The sequence below is a fragment of the Rattus norvegicus genome, chromosome 17 (genome assembly GCF_021556685.1).
Source record: "Rattus norvegicus strain SHRSP/BbbUtx chromosome 17, alternate assembly SHRSP_T2T, whole genome shotgun sequence".
NCBI classification, from domain to species: domain Eukaryota; kingdom Metazoa; phylum Chordata; class Mammalia; order Rodentia; family Muridae; genus Rattus; species Rattus norvegicus.
In genome coordinates this window covers 34,313,090-34,331,044 of record NC_141550.1, presented here as the reverse complement: position 1 = coordinate 34,331,044, position 17,955 = coordinate 34,313,090, and the positions used below count along the sequence as shown (strand labels likewise).

The 17,955-nt window shown below is 46.2% G+C and overlaps 1 protein-coding gene and 1 pseudogene across 4 annotated transcripts in view; one reads left to right on the top strand and one right to left on the bottom strand.

Annotated features, from left to right (window-relative positions):
• Positions 1–1,442: 1,442 nt before the first annotated feature.
• The window catches only part of Mboat1 (membrane bound glycerophospholipid O-acyltransferase 1), a 113,216-nt gene continuing 96,703 nt past the window's right edge, over positions 1,443–17,955 (top strand). For 3 of the 4 annotated variants that reach the window (XM_087591323.1, XM_087591324.1, XM_087591326.1), the window contains exon 1: positions 1,512–1,723. In XM_087591323.1, coding sequence (XP_087447449.1) covers positions 1,628–1,723 — 96 coding nt within the window. In that variant the 5' untranslated portion in view covers positions 1,512–1,627. 4 annotated transcript variants of the gene reach the window in all.
• On the bottom strand, positions 14,390–14,568 carry LOC120098016 (U2 spliceosomal RNA; annotated as a pseudogene).

Below are 17,955 nucleotides of genomic sequence, written 5' to 3'. Positions count from 1 at the left end.
AGCAAAGGCTGCAGGGGCTGGCAAGATGTCTCAGTGGTTAAGGCCATTAAGAATGTTTCCGACTCCTCTGGAGGACTGGACTTCAGTTGCCAGCACTCATGATGAACTGCCCACTACTGCCTGTAACTCCATCTCTGACTGTCTTCTTCAGCTTCCACAGGCTGGAGCAGACACACAGACACAGACACAGACACAGACACAGACACAGACACAGACACAGACACAGACACAGACACACACACACACACACACACACACACACACACACACACACAGAGGGATCTCTCAGTTTCTGACTTCCTTTCTCTCCAGTATGTAGGTTCCTGGGTGTTTCTCAAACTTCCATTATGAGCAGCTACTCTAACACTAGGCTAGATGTAGCAGAAACCTGTGGGGTGCTGGAAGGGTCTCTCTGATGTTTTAAAATATCTATCAGTGAGTTGAAAAGGATTTCTCAAGAAATAGCGATACAGAGCTGTTTCAGCAAGTGGAAGATCTGTCAGCGCGTGCGTAGTAAACAGAGCTTACTGGAGAGAAAATCCAGAGTGAAATGAGACAAGTCACAGAAGCTAGCTGTCTGCAGTGTCTGCTTGCAGGAAGCAGGGGCAGTGGATTAGAGTGATGGAAACTGTGGCTTAACCAGAGAAGGTAAAGAAAGGACCCTTGGGTGCCGTAGAGATGGCTCAGGACCTAAGAGCAATTGCTTTTGCTGCAGAGGACCTGAGTTCAATTTCCAGCACCCACATGGTGGCTCACAATTACCTGCAACTCCATGGTCTCCTCCAGTCTCCAGAGGCAACCACTCACAAATACACACACATATATGTAAAGTAAAATAAACGAGGAGAGAGAGAGAGAGAGAGAGAGAGAGAGAGAGAGAGAGAGAGAGAGAGAGAGAGAGAGAGAGAGAGAACGAGCCAGACAGGAGGACCAGGAATTCAGAACACAACCAACCAAACAAACAACAACACGGGAGAAAAATAGATAGGGAAGGAGGGATGGAGGGAAGGAGGTAGCAGGAGGAGGAGAGGGGAGAAGGAGCAGAAGGAGAAGAATAATTTAGAGTGGAGCTTTATGGTTGGTGCACACCTGTAATTCCAGTATTTGGAAGTTCAGGGACAGTCTGGGCTACAGGAGATCCTGCCTCTAAATTGCAAATAAATAAATCTTTAAAATGTGAACAGAATGGCGGTGTTGGCTAGCTCGAAGGTCTCTTCTGGCTTCCGGAGTAGCAGCAGGAGCCAGGCCTGAAAAAAAGTGCACAGGACACCCCAGCTGCTTGGGAGGAGGGTGAGATGGCACCCAAGGAACCCGGATCGGGCCGCTGACTGCCGCGGTGAAGGCCGGAGAGCTGGGGAACAGGCAGGGCGTCTCCTGGCTGCCCGGGGCCGGGCTCCTGGGGATCCGCGCCCCTCTCCGTCTGGCTCCTCCTCCGGGGCGTCCCCGACTGCTGGCCAATGGGCGGCAGGCGCCGTGGAGCGGGAAGCAGAACGCAGGGGCCCTGCCCTCCCAGGCGCAGGGTCCCGCAGCGCCAGGTCCGCGCCCTGGAGTCGGAGCCAGGTTCCCGCGAGCCCTCGAGGTGGCCAACGTGCAGCTCCGGGGCGACAGAGCACGCTGAAGATGCAGGATGGCAGCGCGGTCGCCCGCCAGCCTCTCCTATCGCACCACGGGCTCCACCTGCCTGCACCCGCTCAGCCAGCTCCTTGGCATCCCGCTAGATCAGGTAACAGCGTCCCACCGGCCATGCAGACCGGATTGCGACCAGGTCTTCGCTCACAGCCTAGTTTACGGCCTTGAACCCTACACGTGCGAGAGCTTTTTCTTTCTCTTTTTTTCTGAGTCGGTTGCTTTTTGTGTGTGAAAACTATCGGTCCACCTATGTTAGCAAGTTGGACTGAACTTAAGTTTTGGTCTGTGATCGAATTCTTTAGAGGCGTGATTTATGAATCCAGCATCTCCCCACCAGTATAGTTAAGTCTTTGTGAGTTTTAAATTTAGGCGATCCTACTTTAAGACTAAGTCTGATCAAGCTGGGTGTGGTAGATCACGCCTTTAATCCTAGTTCTTCAGAGCCCAGGGCAGAAAAATTGCTGCGAATTCCTGTCTTCTCTGTCTAGGGTGCAGAGTGAGAAGCCTCAATCCTCAAACAAAACCAAACAAAAAGTAAAAAGCCTGACTAACCAGATGTGTAGGTATACAGTAAGGGATATGGTGATGACGTTTTTGTTTTGTTTGTTGAAACAGCATCTGGCCCTGTAGCCCAGACCGCCTTGGCACTCACTGAAGTTCAGGCTGACATAGAAGTCTCTATTTTGTCTAGGCTGGGCTAGAACTTGTGGCCATCCTCTTGCTACAGTGTTGAGATGCTTTTCTGAGGGTCTTTATTACTCAGTTCTCATTCATCCCTGTTGTGAGAAGCTGTTGTGTAGGGCAGGTCCTGGGAGGAGAGGGGATACGGGGGACTGCTCAGGAATCCCCTGCTACATTACAGGTAAAACTGGCAACGGTAACCTGGAAAGGAATCTTGCCAAAGACAGCTGGGGTGTAGTTCGGTGGTTAGAGTCCTGGAGGGTCTGGTCTGGCTGTTGGCCTCAGTACTAGGGAAAGAAAAATCTTCCTGAGGTGTGTGTAGTCTTGCATTATTTCCTTTGTGCCCTCAGGCTATCTATGTCCCCTGTGTAGGATGCTTAATGGTTTAAATGGAATCAGGCAGGACAGGTTGCAGTAAGACCCTGCTCTTTTTACTAATCTGTTTCCACTGAATTTCCCCAGTCGAGCTTCATTTGCTGGTATTGAGGCGCTTGTATTTCCAGCACTAGGGAAATGGACAGGAAGATTGCTTCAAGCCAGAGAGCTGCCTAGGCCCTGTGGAGAGTACCAAGCCAGTGTGGGCTACATAGTAAAACCCTGGCTCAAAGATGCAAAACAAAACAAAATCTCCTGTTCTTAGAGCTGTTTCCATCTTTCCTTCTGTCCATCTGTCCTCCCTCCCTCCCTCCCTCCCTCCCTCCCTCCCTTCCTTCCTTCCTTCCTTCCTTCCTTCCTTCCTTCCTTTTCATACTAGAGTTACCTGTACCTGCAGCCTCTTCTGTTTGCATTCTTTGACAATGAGGAAGTTGGACTTGGCTGTTTGCATTATTCACAGGATCGCCCTCATCCTAACTCTTAGGTTCTCATTACTGCCTTCTCATCAGTTGCCAAACCTGGAGAATCAGGAACTTGGTAGAAGTATCAGATATTAAGTCAATTACTCTTCACTTTGTCCCAGGGACCCTGGCAGGGGCAGGCACAAGAGCTAATTCCTTCATTCAGCAACTAAATGTATTTGTTGCTGAATTTCCATAGGATGAGTTCATTTTGCATTGACCTCTCTAATTTCTAGTAGAACCTATAGTAATTGAATTTGCTTTTGCATGATAATCTATCTTGCAATAATAGAAAATTTTACAATCTATTTTACAGGGTAGGCTCCCTCCCCCCCAGAAAGAAATAGATTGGTGAAGGGCAGATTGAGCAGGGGGTGCTGGTGTGTTATTAAGCCTCTGGCTGGATTCACCTCTGTCCCCAAACTCCAGAGTTTTTGTAAAAGTTACCCTGGTTTTTAGAAGAGACTTACTACTTTAAAGTGTGTGTGTGTGTGTGTGTGTGTGTGTGTGTGTGTGTTCATGTGTGGGTATATGTATATGAGTGCATGTGCCCACCAAGGTCAGAATAGAGTCTTGGACCCCCTGAAGCTGGAGTGCAAGCGTGTGTGAGCGCCGGATGTGGGTGCTGGGACCTGAACTGGGTGCTCTGAAGGAGCTGCCTTTGCTCTTAACCTCCGAGCCATCGATCTAGCCCCCAAAGTAGCCGTGGTTTTAACTTATGAAAAGGAAGAACAGAGTACTCCAGACATGAGGGGTCTTAGTTCAGTCCATAAATGAATTCGGATTATCATGGGATGGATGGAAAATCATAAGGAACACCTGGTGTCTCTGAGATCCTGGGTCAACCTTTCCAGCTGGGTCAGGCTGAGCAACTTGGTAGAAGTGTTAATCACATGACACCCCAAATCCCTTGTTATTAACCTGGGGGAAATCCCAAGCCATAAATAGTATGATTTGGGGGCAAACTGTGGCAGTAGGCTTGTCTTTGAAGCCTTTTCTCAGTGTCTTAAGATTTCATGTTCCTAATGGGAACAGGGGCTGTCCCAAAAGCTGTTGCCTGTACATGGGCTATGTTCCTCCAGCTGGGCTGCCTTGTCTGGCCTCACAGAGACTTGAAGTGCCAGGGGCGGGGGAGACCCAGGGAGAACCCCACTCAGAGGAGAAGAGGAGGGGGAGAGAGGAAGGATTGTGGGAGGGGTGACTGGGAGGGGGGCAGTGAGCAGGATGTAAAGAGAATAAGTAAAAAAAATAAATTAAAAGAGGACTTCATGTTCCTGTTTGTAACTTCTAGGAAATTGCATTTCTGCGATTGCCCCCGTCTCTAGGGTTCTCTGCATCAAGAACTGTATTACCGGGTTGGAGAGAAAACTGAGCAGTAGCCAGTGCTTGCTGCTCTTCCAGAGAACCTGACTTTGGTTTCCTTCCCCTGTATCAGGCCGCTCACCAACTCCAGCTCCAGAGGATCCCACGCCTTCTGCTCCACGGTCACCCACAGGCATGAGTGTGCACACATCCACATACAGATCCACATACCTACATTTACAGATGCACGCGCATGCACACACGTTCATCAAGAGAAAACAAGTCTTTACAGAAGTGTCTTATCTACAACCCCCTGGACTGTCCTCTGTGTTCTGGTTTGTGAGGGAAGCTCTGTATTGCTGGTCACCAGTGTCTGTGTACCTGTTCCTGTGGGCGATGGGAAATAGGGATGCTGTGTGCAGTTACGTCATCTATGATGGAAGCCTACAGCTTTTTCCCCTGGTGTCTTGGCTAGCCAGACAAGGAGAGACACTGCAATTCCAATGGAATACAGGAACTGGGGATGTCTCAGGGTTTCCACTGTGTGCATATGTTGGCTGAAAACTGTATGTGTTATGGGCTCCAGATGGCTCAGTGGGTAAAGCACCTGAGGTTAGTCTGATGACTTGAGTTCAATCTCAGGAGCTCATCTGATGAGAGGAGAAAACCGATTTCCACCAAATATCCTCTCATGCACGCACACTCGTATTTTATAGAAATGAAGACAATACGAAAGCTGTATTTTTAAATGAGCCGTTGTCTGTGTGGACATAGGATTATCTAGACACTGAGCTTCACTGACTCATGGAATGACTCTGAGATTAGAGTAGCCAGGGTTTAAGGGTTTCACAGAGAGGCCTGTATATGAGGACTCATGAGGCTGGAGAGATGACTCAGTGGTTCGAGTGCTCGCTACTCTAGCCAATGACCTGGCTTCAGTTCCAGCACAGTCCCAGCACCCATGCAGAGGCTACAACCATCTCGTAACCCTACTTACAGGGGAATCTGACTTTCTCTTCTGACTTCGAGGGTACAGGGCAGGCGTGTGCTATCCATACATACATACATACATACATACATACATACATACACGCAGGCAAAGTGCTCATACACATGAAAATAAATATTATTGTTGTTGTTTTTGTTGTTATTGTAAGTGCACTCATGAAGACTAGCTTTGGAGACCTGGCACTAGGCTAATGGCGACCCAGCAGAAAATTATTACACTGAGATCTATGACTTTATGTTTCCTGCAGCTTTCGGTCACCTGGTTGAAGTCCTTGGGTATGCTTGGAAAATGCAGCCTTCGGTTCTGTTCTTATCTAAGTCTTGCCCTACATTAAAATCTTGGCTCACATTCCACAGCCATTGTTAAATCCATTAAATATTTATTTAGTCTTGTTAGTACCAGGTACTTGGCTATGTGGTGAAATAACATCAAGGTCCCCATTCCAGAAGAGTACACCAGCAGAGGGGAGGCAGTGTGGACTACAAAGGTTGTGGTTGGCACCTCAGGGGAGCAGGAAGGGAAGTGTCCAGGACACATTTGACTCCTGGAAGATTTACTGTGTACAAGCAAGGCACAGGGTGAGAGACACTGTATATTGTGACTTTCCTGAATTTGTAGTCTTGATTTCAAAGTCTTGTTTTTTTCATGAGTTTAGATTTTGTCCTTCTTCCCAGGGGATTTTAGATGTCCGACAAGTGTCTGTTGTTCATAACAGTAGATGCCAATGTTGTCAATTGTCAATACCCATGCAGAACATGGTATTTTGATTTTGTGATTTTTTTTTTTAGTCCTGGAGACTAAATCCAGGGCCTTGAAAACACTTGGGCACAGTCTTCACCAAAAAGACATTCCCAGCCCAGGGACCTTGTATTTTAAGGGCACAGATTGATTGGCCTTTTGGAAGAAGGTGCCTTATTATCTGGAGCCTCCAAACTGTGACCTGGGTTTGTTCCAGCTCAACTCAGCTCAGGATGGGTGTGAACACCATCAGAACCCAGGGCTTCCCATCCCCCATCATCAGGACCCAGGGCTTCCCATCCCCCATCATCAGGACTCAGGGCTTCCCATCCCCATCATCAGGACCCAGGGCTTCCTACCCCCATCATCAGGACTCAGGGCTTTCCACCCCCATCATCAGGACCCAGGGCTTCCCACCCCCATCCCTGCTGCTCTCCATCCTTCTTCCCTCTCTTTTTCCTGGTTCTTCTTTGGCTTCAGTGATATTTTGCAAAGTCTGATCTCTTCCCAGTTAATATTCCTGTCAGTGGTGGATGTCAAAAATGACAGGGTTGCAGGAGGAAATTAATCTAGGCAGGCCACAGACCACGTCCATCAAGTGTCTGTTGTGCTCTGAGGGTTTCCAGAGTCATGGGAAGCAGTGATTCAAGCCTGAGTAAAATGATGCTAGCCCTAAAAGCTCACTTGGGATGAGTGTCACCTGGACTAACAGAGTCCTCAGGCTTGTTAGCAATGGCACATCTAAGCCAGGTGTGGCGGCTAACAACTGTAAATTTCACAGTTAGAGGCTAAGGCAGGACTCCCAAGCTCATCTGGTCTATAGAGGGAATCTGAGGGAAGAAATTGAAGGGTTTAAAGTATGAAAAGATTGTCATAATATCAATGATACAGGAGGTCATTGATGGAGGAGGTTAGGACGCAGGGTGGAGCAAGGGCTCTGAGGACTGGTGAAGGTTTGGAGAGATCATTAAGGGGGCTGCATTCATTTCTTTCTCATCTCTGTGATGAAATACCTGAAAAGAAACCGCTTGTGAGAGGAAGGACATACTTTGGCCTATAACATGAAGTGTACAGTCCATCATGGAGGGGAAGGGAGGTGATGAGAGACACTCAGGGGAAACATCAGGTCCAGCCTGTCAAGGCAAGGGAAGGTGGAAGGTGGGAGAGACTCGGTGGAAGTAGAGGCTTGGGATAGTCTCTTCTTCAGAGCCACAGGGATGGGGAAAATAGAGAACAAGAAGCAATGCCGGACTGTCGACCTCAGGGCCACTCAGCATCCCATTTTCTGTAGTGACGCTTCACCTCCCTAAGATTTCAAACCAGTGCCACCTTCTAGGGACCAAACAGTCGATCATAGGAACCTGTGGGGGAACATTGCACACCCAAATCACAACAGGGGGATTAGAGAAAGAGGTCAGCTTAGTGGGCATTAATCAACTCGCTGGAAATGAAATTTTTAGTTGTTTACTATGCCTGAGTGCATACATACATACGTGTGTGCATGTGCCGGTGTGTGTGTGTGTACACACGTGTGTGAGTGAGTGTGTTCAGAGGCATAAACATGTCTGTGGAAGCCAGAGTGCACTTCCGGTGTATTCTCAGGGTCACCATGCATCTCCTTTGAGACTGGAGCTTTCATTGGCCTAGGGCTCACCAACTAAGCTAGGTCGGCTGACCAGCCAGCCTATCCTCCTGTCCGTACATCACCAAGGCTGCACTTATAAGTGTGCCATCACTTCAAGAATTTCTACTCGGGTGCTAGGAATCAAACTCCTTTATGCTTGTAAGGGATGCGGTTTACTGACTGAGCCATTTCCTCTGGCCGTCCGACTTTTAGAACATGAATCACACGTTTGTGTCTCTTTCAACAGCTCCTTCCAGGCACAATGTGGGACAGGTGAGGTTTTCAGAGAAGGCTATTGCAAAGTTAAGCAGGGGTGTTGAAGGCTGCTGACAAGTAGGTAACAGTGAAAAGGAGAGAAAGCCGTGAGGATTAGGTGCAGGGTAAGCTTGAGCAGGGTGTGTACACGGGGGTCAGGGTAAAAATCAAGGCCGTCTACACAAGACAGAGGTACTGGGGCGCGTCGTGGTTGAAGTTACGCATGTGCATTTGAGGCCTTGCGCTGGAGAAGATCCTGATGTATGTAAGATCTCAGGATTGTGGAAGTTTTCCAGCATCAGGAAGACAAGAGGAGAATATAACCTACTGTGCCAGCCTTCCTGCCTGAAGTTATCTCATTGAATGCTAGCAGTGGGAGGAGTCTGCAAGGAGGAGGGGCTTTGCAGAATGCTGAAGAAAAAAAAAAGATCCCAGGCAGCCTCAGGGGTTTTGGAAAAGCACTGACCCCATTCTCTAGACGTTGACTTTTCAATTGAGGTGGTAAAATGGGAGCAAAGTGAGGTTAGCAGTGGGAGGGGGAAGGATGAGTCACAGAGGAGGTCAGGAGCAGCACACTGCACTGGTGAAAGTTGAGAACTGGAGTCCCATGCCCTGTCTGAGATTAGGGCAATGGCCTAGGTCTAGGGAGGTGCAGGTGTCTCCCTGAAACTCCAGAATCCAGTGAGTCCAGTGACCCACCTCTGAGGTTGTAGTCTTTCTTAGAGTCTGACTGAGGTGCGAAGTCCCTTATGCTTCTGAAGAGAGGACAATGGGGAGGTAGAATGTGGCTTGGGAAGCAGCTAGAGAACATCACGTGGGCGTGTTATGTCCACACGTGTATAAGCTTTCTGTTCCATGCAGTTGGAGAGGACAAGGTTGGTGGGGATACCCCTCGTTCCAGTCATCTCCTTTTAGACCAGTACCCCATAGCCATGAATAGGGAGGATAAACATTCTCCATCCTAGGGTCTACAGAATACCCCTTATGCAGAATATTGGTTTAGGCCACACTGTGGTGGCCTGAAGGTAGGACTGATAGGTCATATATGTGACCATAAAGGCTCTGTGTCCTCACCACATGGTGTCCCAGCCATACTGAGCCGTCTTCTCACCACAGCGGATGGTTGATATCCTGTCCCCCCAATGTCTTCACAGCCTTTTGCACATACTCCCCCCAACCCCCAACATGTTATTTCTAGTCTGTGCCTTCCTGTCTACTATCTCCCATCCCCCTGTCCTCCTGTTCCCCACGGCTTGGAAGAGCTCTTGGTTTTTTTTCTGTGGTTCTTTTTGTGACCGTTGTGATTATTATATTTTAAAATTTATACAGATACCTGAGGACTGCTCAGCTGGGCACAGCATCTTAGAATTTGAAAGCAGCTAGGTTTGAATGAGAATACAGTCACCTGACTAGAAAAAGGAATACAACAGGGGCTGTCATCTTGTATAAATGACTGCATTCATGCCTAAGGTACATTTGGTTTTCTAAAAAGAAAATTACGCTGGGTATGGTGTCACATGCCTGTAATCTCAGCATGAGACAGAAGCAGAAGCAGAAGCAGAGGCAGAGGCAGAGGCAGGGGCAGGGGCAGGGGCAGGGGCAGAGGGGCAGAGGGGCAGAGGGGCAGAGGGGCAGAGGGGCAGAGGGGCAGAGGGGCAGAGGGGCAGAGGGGCAGAGGGGCAGAGGGGCAGAGGGGCAGAGGGGCAGAGGGGCAGAGGGGCAGAGAGGCAGAGAAGCCAACCTGGTTTACAAAATGAGTTCCAGGACAGCCAGGGCTATAGAGAGAGAGATATTCCCCTCAAGTGTCAAAAAACAAACAAACAGATGAATGAATGAACAAAAATCCAAAACCAAAATAACAAAAACAAAAATTATCATCTTGCACCTGGTTTACATTTTATTGGTATTCACAATAAATGGAGAATACTATTGCAGCTGATTTATTTTTTGTAGTTTATATAATACAATAGCAATAAACACAAAGCATTGTTTCCCTCAGAAGTTCCAACTTATAAAGTCAAGGTGTGTGTGTGATTGTGTGTGTGTGATTGTGTGTGTGTGATTGTGTGTGATTGTGTGTGTGTGTGTGATTATGTGTGTGTGTGATTGTGTGTGTGTGATTGTGTGTGTGATTGTGTGTGTGTGATTGTGTGTGATTGTGTGTGCGCGATTGAACCCATGGCTGAGCCATATCTCTGAACCCCCACTCTTGGTTCTTCAGACACCCCTTTCTTATTATTGGGCCACTCCCTCACGTCTTAGGTGTGCATTTATCATTCAGTGTTTTCTGCCCTGCCCAGCACTGACAGGCTTACTTGCGAAGTTATGCACTGAGTACCCTAAGTGCTCACTGGCCAAGTACACCCCGGCCTAGTGTGAGGTGCAGAGATTAAAGTGATCTGTGCCCTCCAGGAGGACCTGTAGATGCTTGTTAAACTGCTCTCTTGGTGTATCAAAGTATTCAGTATGTGTGCACTCCACTCCTCAGGCCTTGAGGCCTAGAAGGAATGCTCTAGGAGAAGGCGAGGGAAAAGAAGAATTTGTGGGGGATATCCGGGCTAGGTGGGATAAGCAGAATATTCCAGAAAGAAGCCGTTTCAGCACAGGCCTAGAGACTTCAGAAAGAGTCACATTCTATGTGGGTTGCAGTCACCATCACAGAGCAGAATGTCAGCAAACTGAGTTAAATAACCGATTGTCTTTTCTTAGGAGTTTAGGAATCTGAGTTGAACAGAGGAGGTGGCTTTACAGGCAGAAAAACCAAGGGAAGCAGAAACCAGAAACAAACACAGGCCAGTCGTGTGCTGTGAGAGGCACTTTTCAGGGCCAGTGGGATGGAACAGCAGGTAAAGGTGCTTGTCACCAAGCCTGACTGTGTAAACACACACACACACACACACACACACACAGACACACACAGACACACACACAGACATACACACACAGACATACACACACACAGACACACACACACACAGACACACAGACACACACACAGACACACACACACAGACACACACACACAGACACACACACAGACACATACAGACACACACACAGACACACACAGACATACACACACAGACATACACACACACAGACACAGACACACACAGACACACACAGACACACACACACACAGACACACACACAGACACACACAGACAGACACACACACAGACACACACAGACATACACACACAGACATACACACACAGACACAGACACACACAGACACACACAGACACACACACACAGACACACACACAGACACACACAGACATACACACACACAGACACAGACACACACAGACACAGACACACACACACAGACACACACAGACAAACAGACAGACACACACACAGACAGACAGACACACACCACACACACACACACACACCACACACACACACAGACACACACACAGACTCACACACACACAGACACACAGAGAGAGAGAGAGAGAGAGAGAGAGAGAGAGACATGCAGAGACACGCACATACACTACACAAATTAAAAAGAAAAACAAGTAGTAAACTCAAAATTACTTAACATACAAGGCTAGAAAAAGGCAGGGCTTCTGTGTGCAGTAGCTTAGATTTCCTGAGTTGAGAGATCTGTTTTTTTTTTTTTTTTTTCTTGAATAGCTTTCTTGTAGCACGGGGTGGTTGGTAGGAATTGAACGCAGGGCTTCATGCATGCTGGTCAAGTATTTCAATAACTGAGCTGTATCCGACTCCTGGAGACCTATGTAAGCATTGCTTGCCGCAAGCCCTTCTTAAACAAACAAACAAACAAACAGCCGCTGGTCCACGGTGATGCTGGTGTGTGTGGGGATCCTCACACCAGTGACCCTGGTCTGGTTTATAAGTTGCTGGGTGGAGAGCAGGAGCTAATTCTCAACAAAGGCCTCGGTAAATATTTTAAGTAACATCAGAGAGCGCGAGTGTGAGGCACCTTGGTTTGCTTACCACAAAGTAGGACCTAAATCTGTGCGTGTTGAATTGTGTTGGAATTTTATTTACATTTTTGGTCTGAAATAAATGACTAAGTTGGGATAAATGTGGGAAGCAGGTTTTTTTATTTTTGCCAAGGGCATTAGGAGCCTGAATTTATTTATTTAAAGCCTGAATTTCATTCTAATTAGATCTATCTCTGGTTTCTGGCCCCATTACTGGTAATTTAATTATGCTTAATTTTTGCATCTTCTGTTTCTGATCTCCTCATGTGCAGTTGAAGTACCACACCTGGATAGAAGTACTGTTGATTTCTGTGCTGTTTCTGGATAAGTTGTCTCTGATTTATGTTGTACTATGTGTACTGCTTTTCTGTCTAAGGTCAAATCACACCTACAAACCTCTCAAATATGCTATGCCACCATCCTTGATTGAACACTGTAAACAAACTTGCAGGGAGAGATTAGACTTGAAGAGATACCATCTGGACATAGCTCTGGTGACAGCCACTGGTACACATTCAGTGTGTGTCATTCAGAAAAGTGATTATGGATTTTGGAGATCTGTTTAAGCAAGTTAGGCCTCTGAGTAGATAAGATATAGGAAAAACTTTCGTCAGCCTAATGACAGTTTCTAGAACTTTTGCCAGGAGCACAAGACTAGGCTTCGAGTAAAAATGTGTTTCATTACAAGACTGCCATCCCCCAGGCTGAACTTCGACTGCCCCAGACGACTTCTAATGTGCTTTCAGTTCTCAAAAAAAAAAAACAAAAAAAACCAAAGCACCAAAGCAAGCTTGGTGAATCATTGACCAACTTCCTTGTAATACCGGAGCCTGAGCTCTGTTTCTTAGCTCCTTAAGTTTTCGGTGGTTAATTTTCTTTATGTGTTTGTAAACCTGTCTGACTTAGGTGTGGATTTGAGTCTACGGTAGCGAGCGTCACCGCAGCTTAAAATACTGAATTCCGATGTCTGGGCTGAGCTGCTAAGGCCACTGTCATCTCCCACCTTCTAAAACAACACAGGGCTCTGAGCCCAGGTTCCAGTCCAGTTTGGAAAAAGCGAGAGACAAAGGGTGTGATGTGCCTGCTTTCTGCTCACTCCAGACTCTCATTTCATGGTAGAGGTTAAGGTTAAAAATGCTCTCAAGACTCTCTTTTTCCTTCCATGCTTAGTCCTTCTTGATCATTTTGCAGTTTCAACCTGTGGCAAATGACTCAGCGGGGTGAGTCAGCTGAGGTGCTCAGAGAGGGGCTGCAAAGAGGGGCTGCAAAGAGGCGCTCGCCCCATCCAAAGGTCACTTGTCCCAGTCAAAACTCTTCTGTTCCTAAGACTTTATTTTTTTTTAATTGAAAAGTATCAGTACAAGTATTAGTTTTATTCTTTTTCTTATTCACTGAAGCCAATAACAATCTACTATGTATCTTTCTCATATATTAAATGCTTCATCACTAATTTTGTTGTTGTTGTAGATGACTTTTGAAAATTCACCTGTCAGTTAGGAATGGCTACTCTTGAGGTTTATCCCAGCACTCTAGACTGAGGCTGCAGGATCGCTAAGAGTTTGATGCCAGCCTGAGATACATGGTTGAGTTCTAGGCCAGCCTTGGTATAGAGTGAGACAGCATCTCAAAAACAAACAAACAAACAAACAAACAACCCCCCAAAAACCAAAAGGCAATTAAACAAAACCTTAGCTTTTATACTGGTAGCGTATACTCTTGATATCAAATGCATGGGCTGACAGGGAAGGATGGATAATGAAGGCCCATTTCCTAGACAGCTCTTCCTCCTATTTCTCCTTCCAGAGGTAGTCTGTATCTGCATACACCATGGATCGTTTTTTGTCTGCTTTTTGTACCAGTGACTGAGCACACGTGACTGGGCACACGTGACTGAGCTCATGTGGCCGAGCACACGTGACTGCCTACAGTTCTTCTTACTTTTTCTCTCTACTTTCACCTTGTGTTCTTCCGTTCTTACCCTGTTTCTTAGAAACTGATTCATATCAGCACGAGGAGCTTTGAAGATACCTGACCTCCTTTCTGCCCTTTCTGTTCCATTTCTAGTCTTTCAGGAACTGCCGTGGCCTTCTGTACACACTGACCTGCTCTTGTTTGGGGGGTAAGAGGGCTGGGGCGGGCTCTCTGATCACCTGACCCAGGAGTACGGAGAGTCCCCGATCGACCCTTCACGCGGGAGCTATGGGAGGAGAGACCGTTTTAACTGTCCCCTCAGAATTTAAGTACTTCAGTGTGGGACTGAAAACTGCTCTGCCTGAGCTAGCCTTCTGAGCACGGTGCGTGCTTGGAATTCTTGATCATCCACTGGAAATGATACTCTTATGATTATTATTTGATGACGTGCGTCATTCTGGGAGGCACTCCAGTACCAGGTGGATGCATGGAGTACACAGAGAAGAATCTTTCTCTTTCAAAATAAAATCTATTGAATATATTGTTGCCAGAGGATACTCCAGATATTAAACCGATAAGAACACATGCTACCCTTGATTTTAGCAAAATATGAGAAGCTGTGGCAACTAGGCTCTCTCAGACCCACTTAGCTTTGATGTATGAAGGCTTTAGGTTATAAAAGAGGACCTCTTAGAGTCAGGACCACAAACTAAGAACCTTCATTTTCATTTCTACTTGTCAGTGGTCTTGGCTTAAAGGTTGTAGTAGTATATTTAACAGTTTTATTATTTTTCCAAATGAAAGGGATTCATTTTTGTGTGTGTTGGCCAGAATGGATTGACCTTTGTGATCCTAGAATCTTCTCCCTGTTAGAGTAACGGCATCATGTCTTGGGAACTTGCATTCTACTCTGCGAAGAGTTCATGCCAAGAGAACAGCTGTTCACTCTTGTCCGTCAAGGATGAGAGTTTTAGCCTCTTTCTCCATCCGAAAGGAACAAATGTTGGCCTAGTCTCCCAACAGTTGCTGTCAATTTACCTATATGTTATTTGACAAGAGGGAAGCAAACGGATGTGGGTAGATTGTGTAGGGAAAGTAAAATTAAATTTTTTCTTAAATTTTTTTTATTGTGTGGGGAGGGGTCATGAGGCGGTGAACTTTCCAAAGGTCGCAGAAGCCAACCTTACCTGCTCTTCCTTTCAGCCTTGAAAACATTTTGCACGGCCTACTATTTTTTTTGACAGAGTCTCATGTATCCTAAGCTGGCTTCAAACTCCGTATGTGGGGTGAAGATAGCCTTGAACTTCTGATCTTCCTGCCTCCACCTCTCCAGTTCTGAGATTACAGGTATGCAACACCAGACTTGCTTTATACAACGCTGGGGCTCAAAATCAGAGTCTCGTGTACGGTAGGCAAGCGCTCTGCCAGCCAGGCAAGCTATAACCCTGGCCCATATTCTCAATCTTATGGTTCATTTTCTACTTTACGTAAGTTAATATTCTCAATCTTATGGTTCATTTTCTACTTTACGTAAGTTAATTTGCTGTATTGTCATCTTTCCACTTAAGCGTTTACTGTCTGAAGAGACGGCTCTGTTTGGCTGCTGCCTTTTGTTGTCATAGTTCATAGGATAATGAGGTTGTAAATGAAAAACAGTCATTTCATCAAGGTGGGGCCTGACTCATGATCGTGAATAATGAATTATGATTGTGTGCCTTAGTTTGTTGAAATTATAGGGAAAATTTGAAGGGAAGCAGTGGGTGATAAAGCAATTTAGGAATAAACTGCTCCTAGTTTTATCAGAGCTGTAAAGCCACATTTTGTGTACATGGCAACCTTCAAACACCTTCAGATTACTACATGCCTGGGTTTGGTTCCATATGGTAGTTTCTAGACAAATGGGAGGTGTTAGAAAAGAGCAAGGGAAATGGCTCTAAGAAAACCAGGCTCGCCAAAGACTGAAGGGAGTGAACGGAAGTAAGGAGATGGGTTGACTAAGCAGGGTGCAAAGCTGAGTGGTCAGGAAGACCCCAGGAAGGTCAGGCTCAGGAAGACCTCAGCATGCGCTTAGGCAGCTGTGTAGTGTGGGCTACCATCAGTGGGGGTAGGTGTGGTATCAGCGGAGTGGGGGGAGGCATGGGTAGAGTGTGGTATCAGTGGGGGTAGGTGTGGTATCAGTGGGGTAGGGTGTGGTATCAGTGGGGTAGGGTGTGGTATCAGCGGGGTGGGATGGGATGTCATTAGTGGGAATATCAGTGAGACTCATTTCCTGAAGAGGACCTTTAACATTGTGGGCAGGTTCTTTGTTCCACTGACTTCTAAGGAGCTCTCTCCAGCTCCTGAGAAAATTCTGTCATCACTGTATTCATAAAAATGAAAAGCACCAACATTTGATGCAACTATTTAATAACCCCAGAGTTTTTGATTGTTAATAATTTCTCTATTGTCCTTTTTGTGCTAGTATTTCATGCCTCATGATTCATTCATATATATATATGTATATATATATCATATATATATACACACATACATATATATGTATATATATATATTTATAAGCATGCCCAACTATTGTTGCAATCTAATTCTCGAACAGTCTATTCCCTCTGAACAGAAGCCTCTTCTCATTAGCAGGTTCCTCATCGTGGTACATCCTGCCTCTTGCTCTCCTCTCCCGCTGGCTCAGGCAGCCCTGTTCATCATGCCCGCATAGCTGCCTGCCGTGGACACTGCCTCTGAATGGACTTCCGTGTGTGATTCTTTGTTACTGGTACTTCATACCCAGGGTCTTTGGTGATTTTTGGCTGGATCACTGTGCTCTGTTTGAGTTCTTCTATGGGAATGTTTGAGACTGGGGCTTATAGGGCAAACCTTTTGATATAATTTGGCTTTACTCTTGCCAGATACTCAGGGGATTTCTTAGTACTGGCTCATTTAAGCAGCATTTCCTACATGCGACATGAACTGTCATCCTCAGGGGAGTCTGCACTTTGTCTCTGCCCAGAACCAAGGCCTGTATGTGCAGCGTGTGGGAGCTGGTTCTCTTCTTCCACCATGTGGCTCCCAGAGGTCGAGATCAGGTCATCAGGCTTGGTGGCAAGTGTCTTTACCCAGTGAGCCATCTCACTGGCCCTAAGAGTTCTCATTTTTACTAGATCAGGTATGTGTACATGGAAATGACCAATCTATTGCTATACACCCATTTTGAGCTTAATATAAATACAGAAAGTTATATAGATATTTGAAGAATCAAAGGTTAGCACACACACTTACCGTTCTTTAGTTTGTCAGCTGAGCAGGCTATAAGACTAAAAGTCCATCAGCAGTGGGTGTTCCTAAGCTTAGATCATCTTTTTAATGCCATTCTTCATCATGAGGAGCTGGAAACCTTGGAGAAATACTTGTAGGGCTCAACTGTGAAATCTAAATATGAACCTTGAATCTTTTCTTTTCTTTCTTTTTTTGTAGTTCCAGAAAGTATAGAAGTGCCCCAAATCAAAACCAAATAAATAAATAAATAAATAAATAAATAAATAAATAAATAAATAAATAATTTATACACGACAGTGGTAAGTCAGACAGTCTCAGGACCTGGCTGAAAATGAGGAATCCAAGAGCAAAGGGAGCAACTAATAAAGAAGGGAATATAAGACCAGGGGAGGCTCTATTAAAGAAGATTACAACATAGCCTACTTGGAAGTGATATGCATTCCGCAATACAACTTAGGGTGTAAAGTAAACGTTCTGTAAGCTCACACCAGGAAGTGAGGCTGCCTAGATAAATAAGCGGAGGGAAGCTGAGTAAGGTCCCTCAGAAGAGACTTAGAGGTATAGAATACTATGTAGTTTACACAGAACATCTGGAACCTTCTATAGAATACTAGTTAATTTATACTCTTCCCCCATTACTGCTCTAACTAGCATAATGTGGGAACAGGCTGGGGCAAATAACCTTACAGCGGAGCCATGTTATGTCACCTCAGCAAGTGCTCATACTGGGAGAGGTGG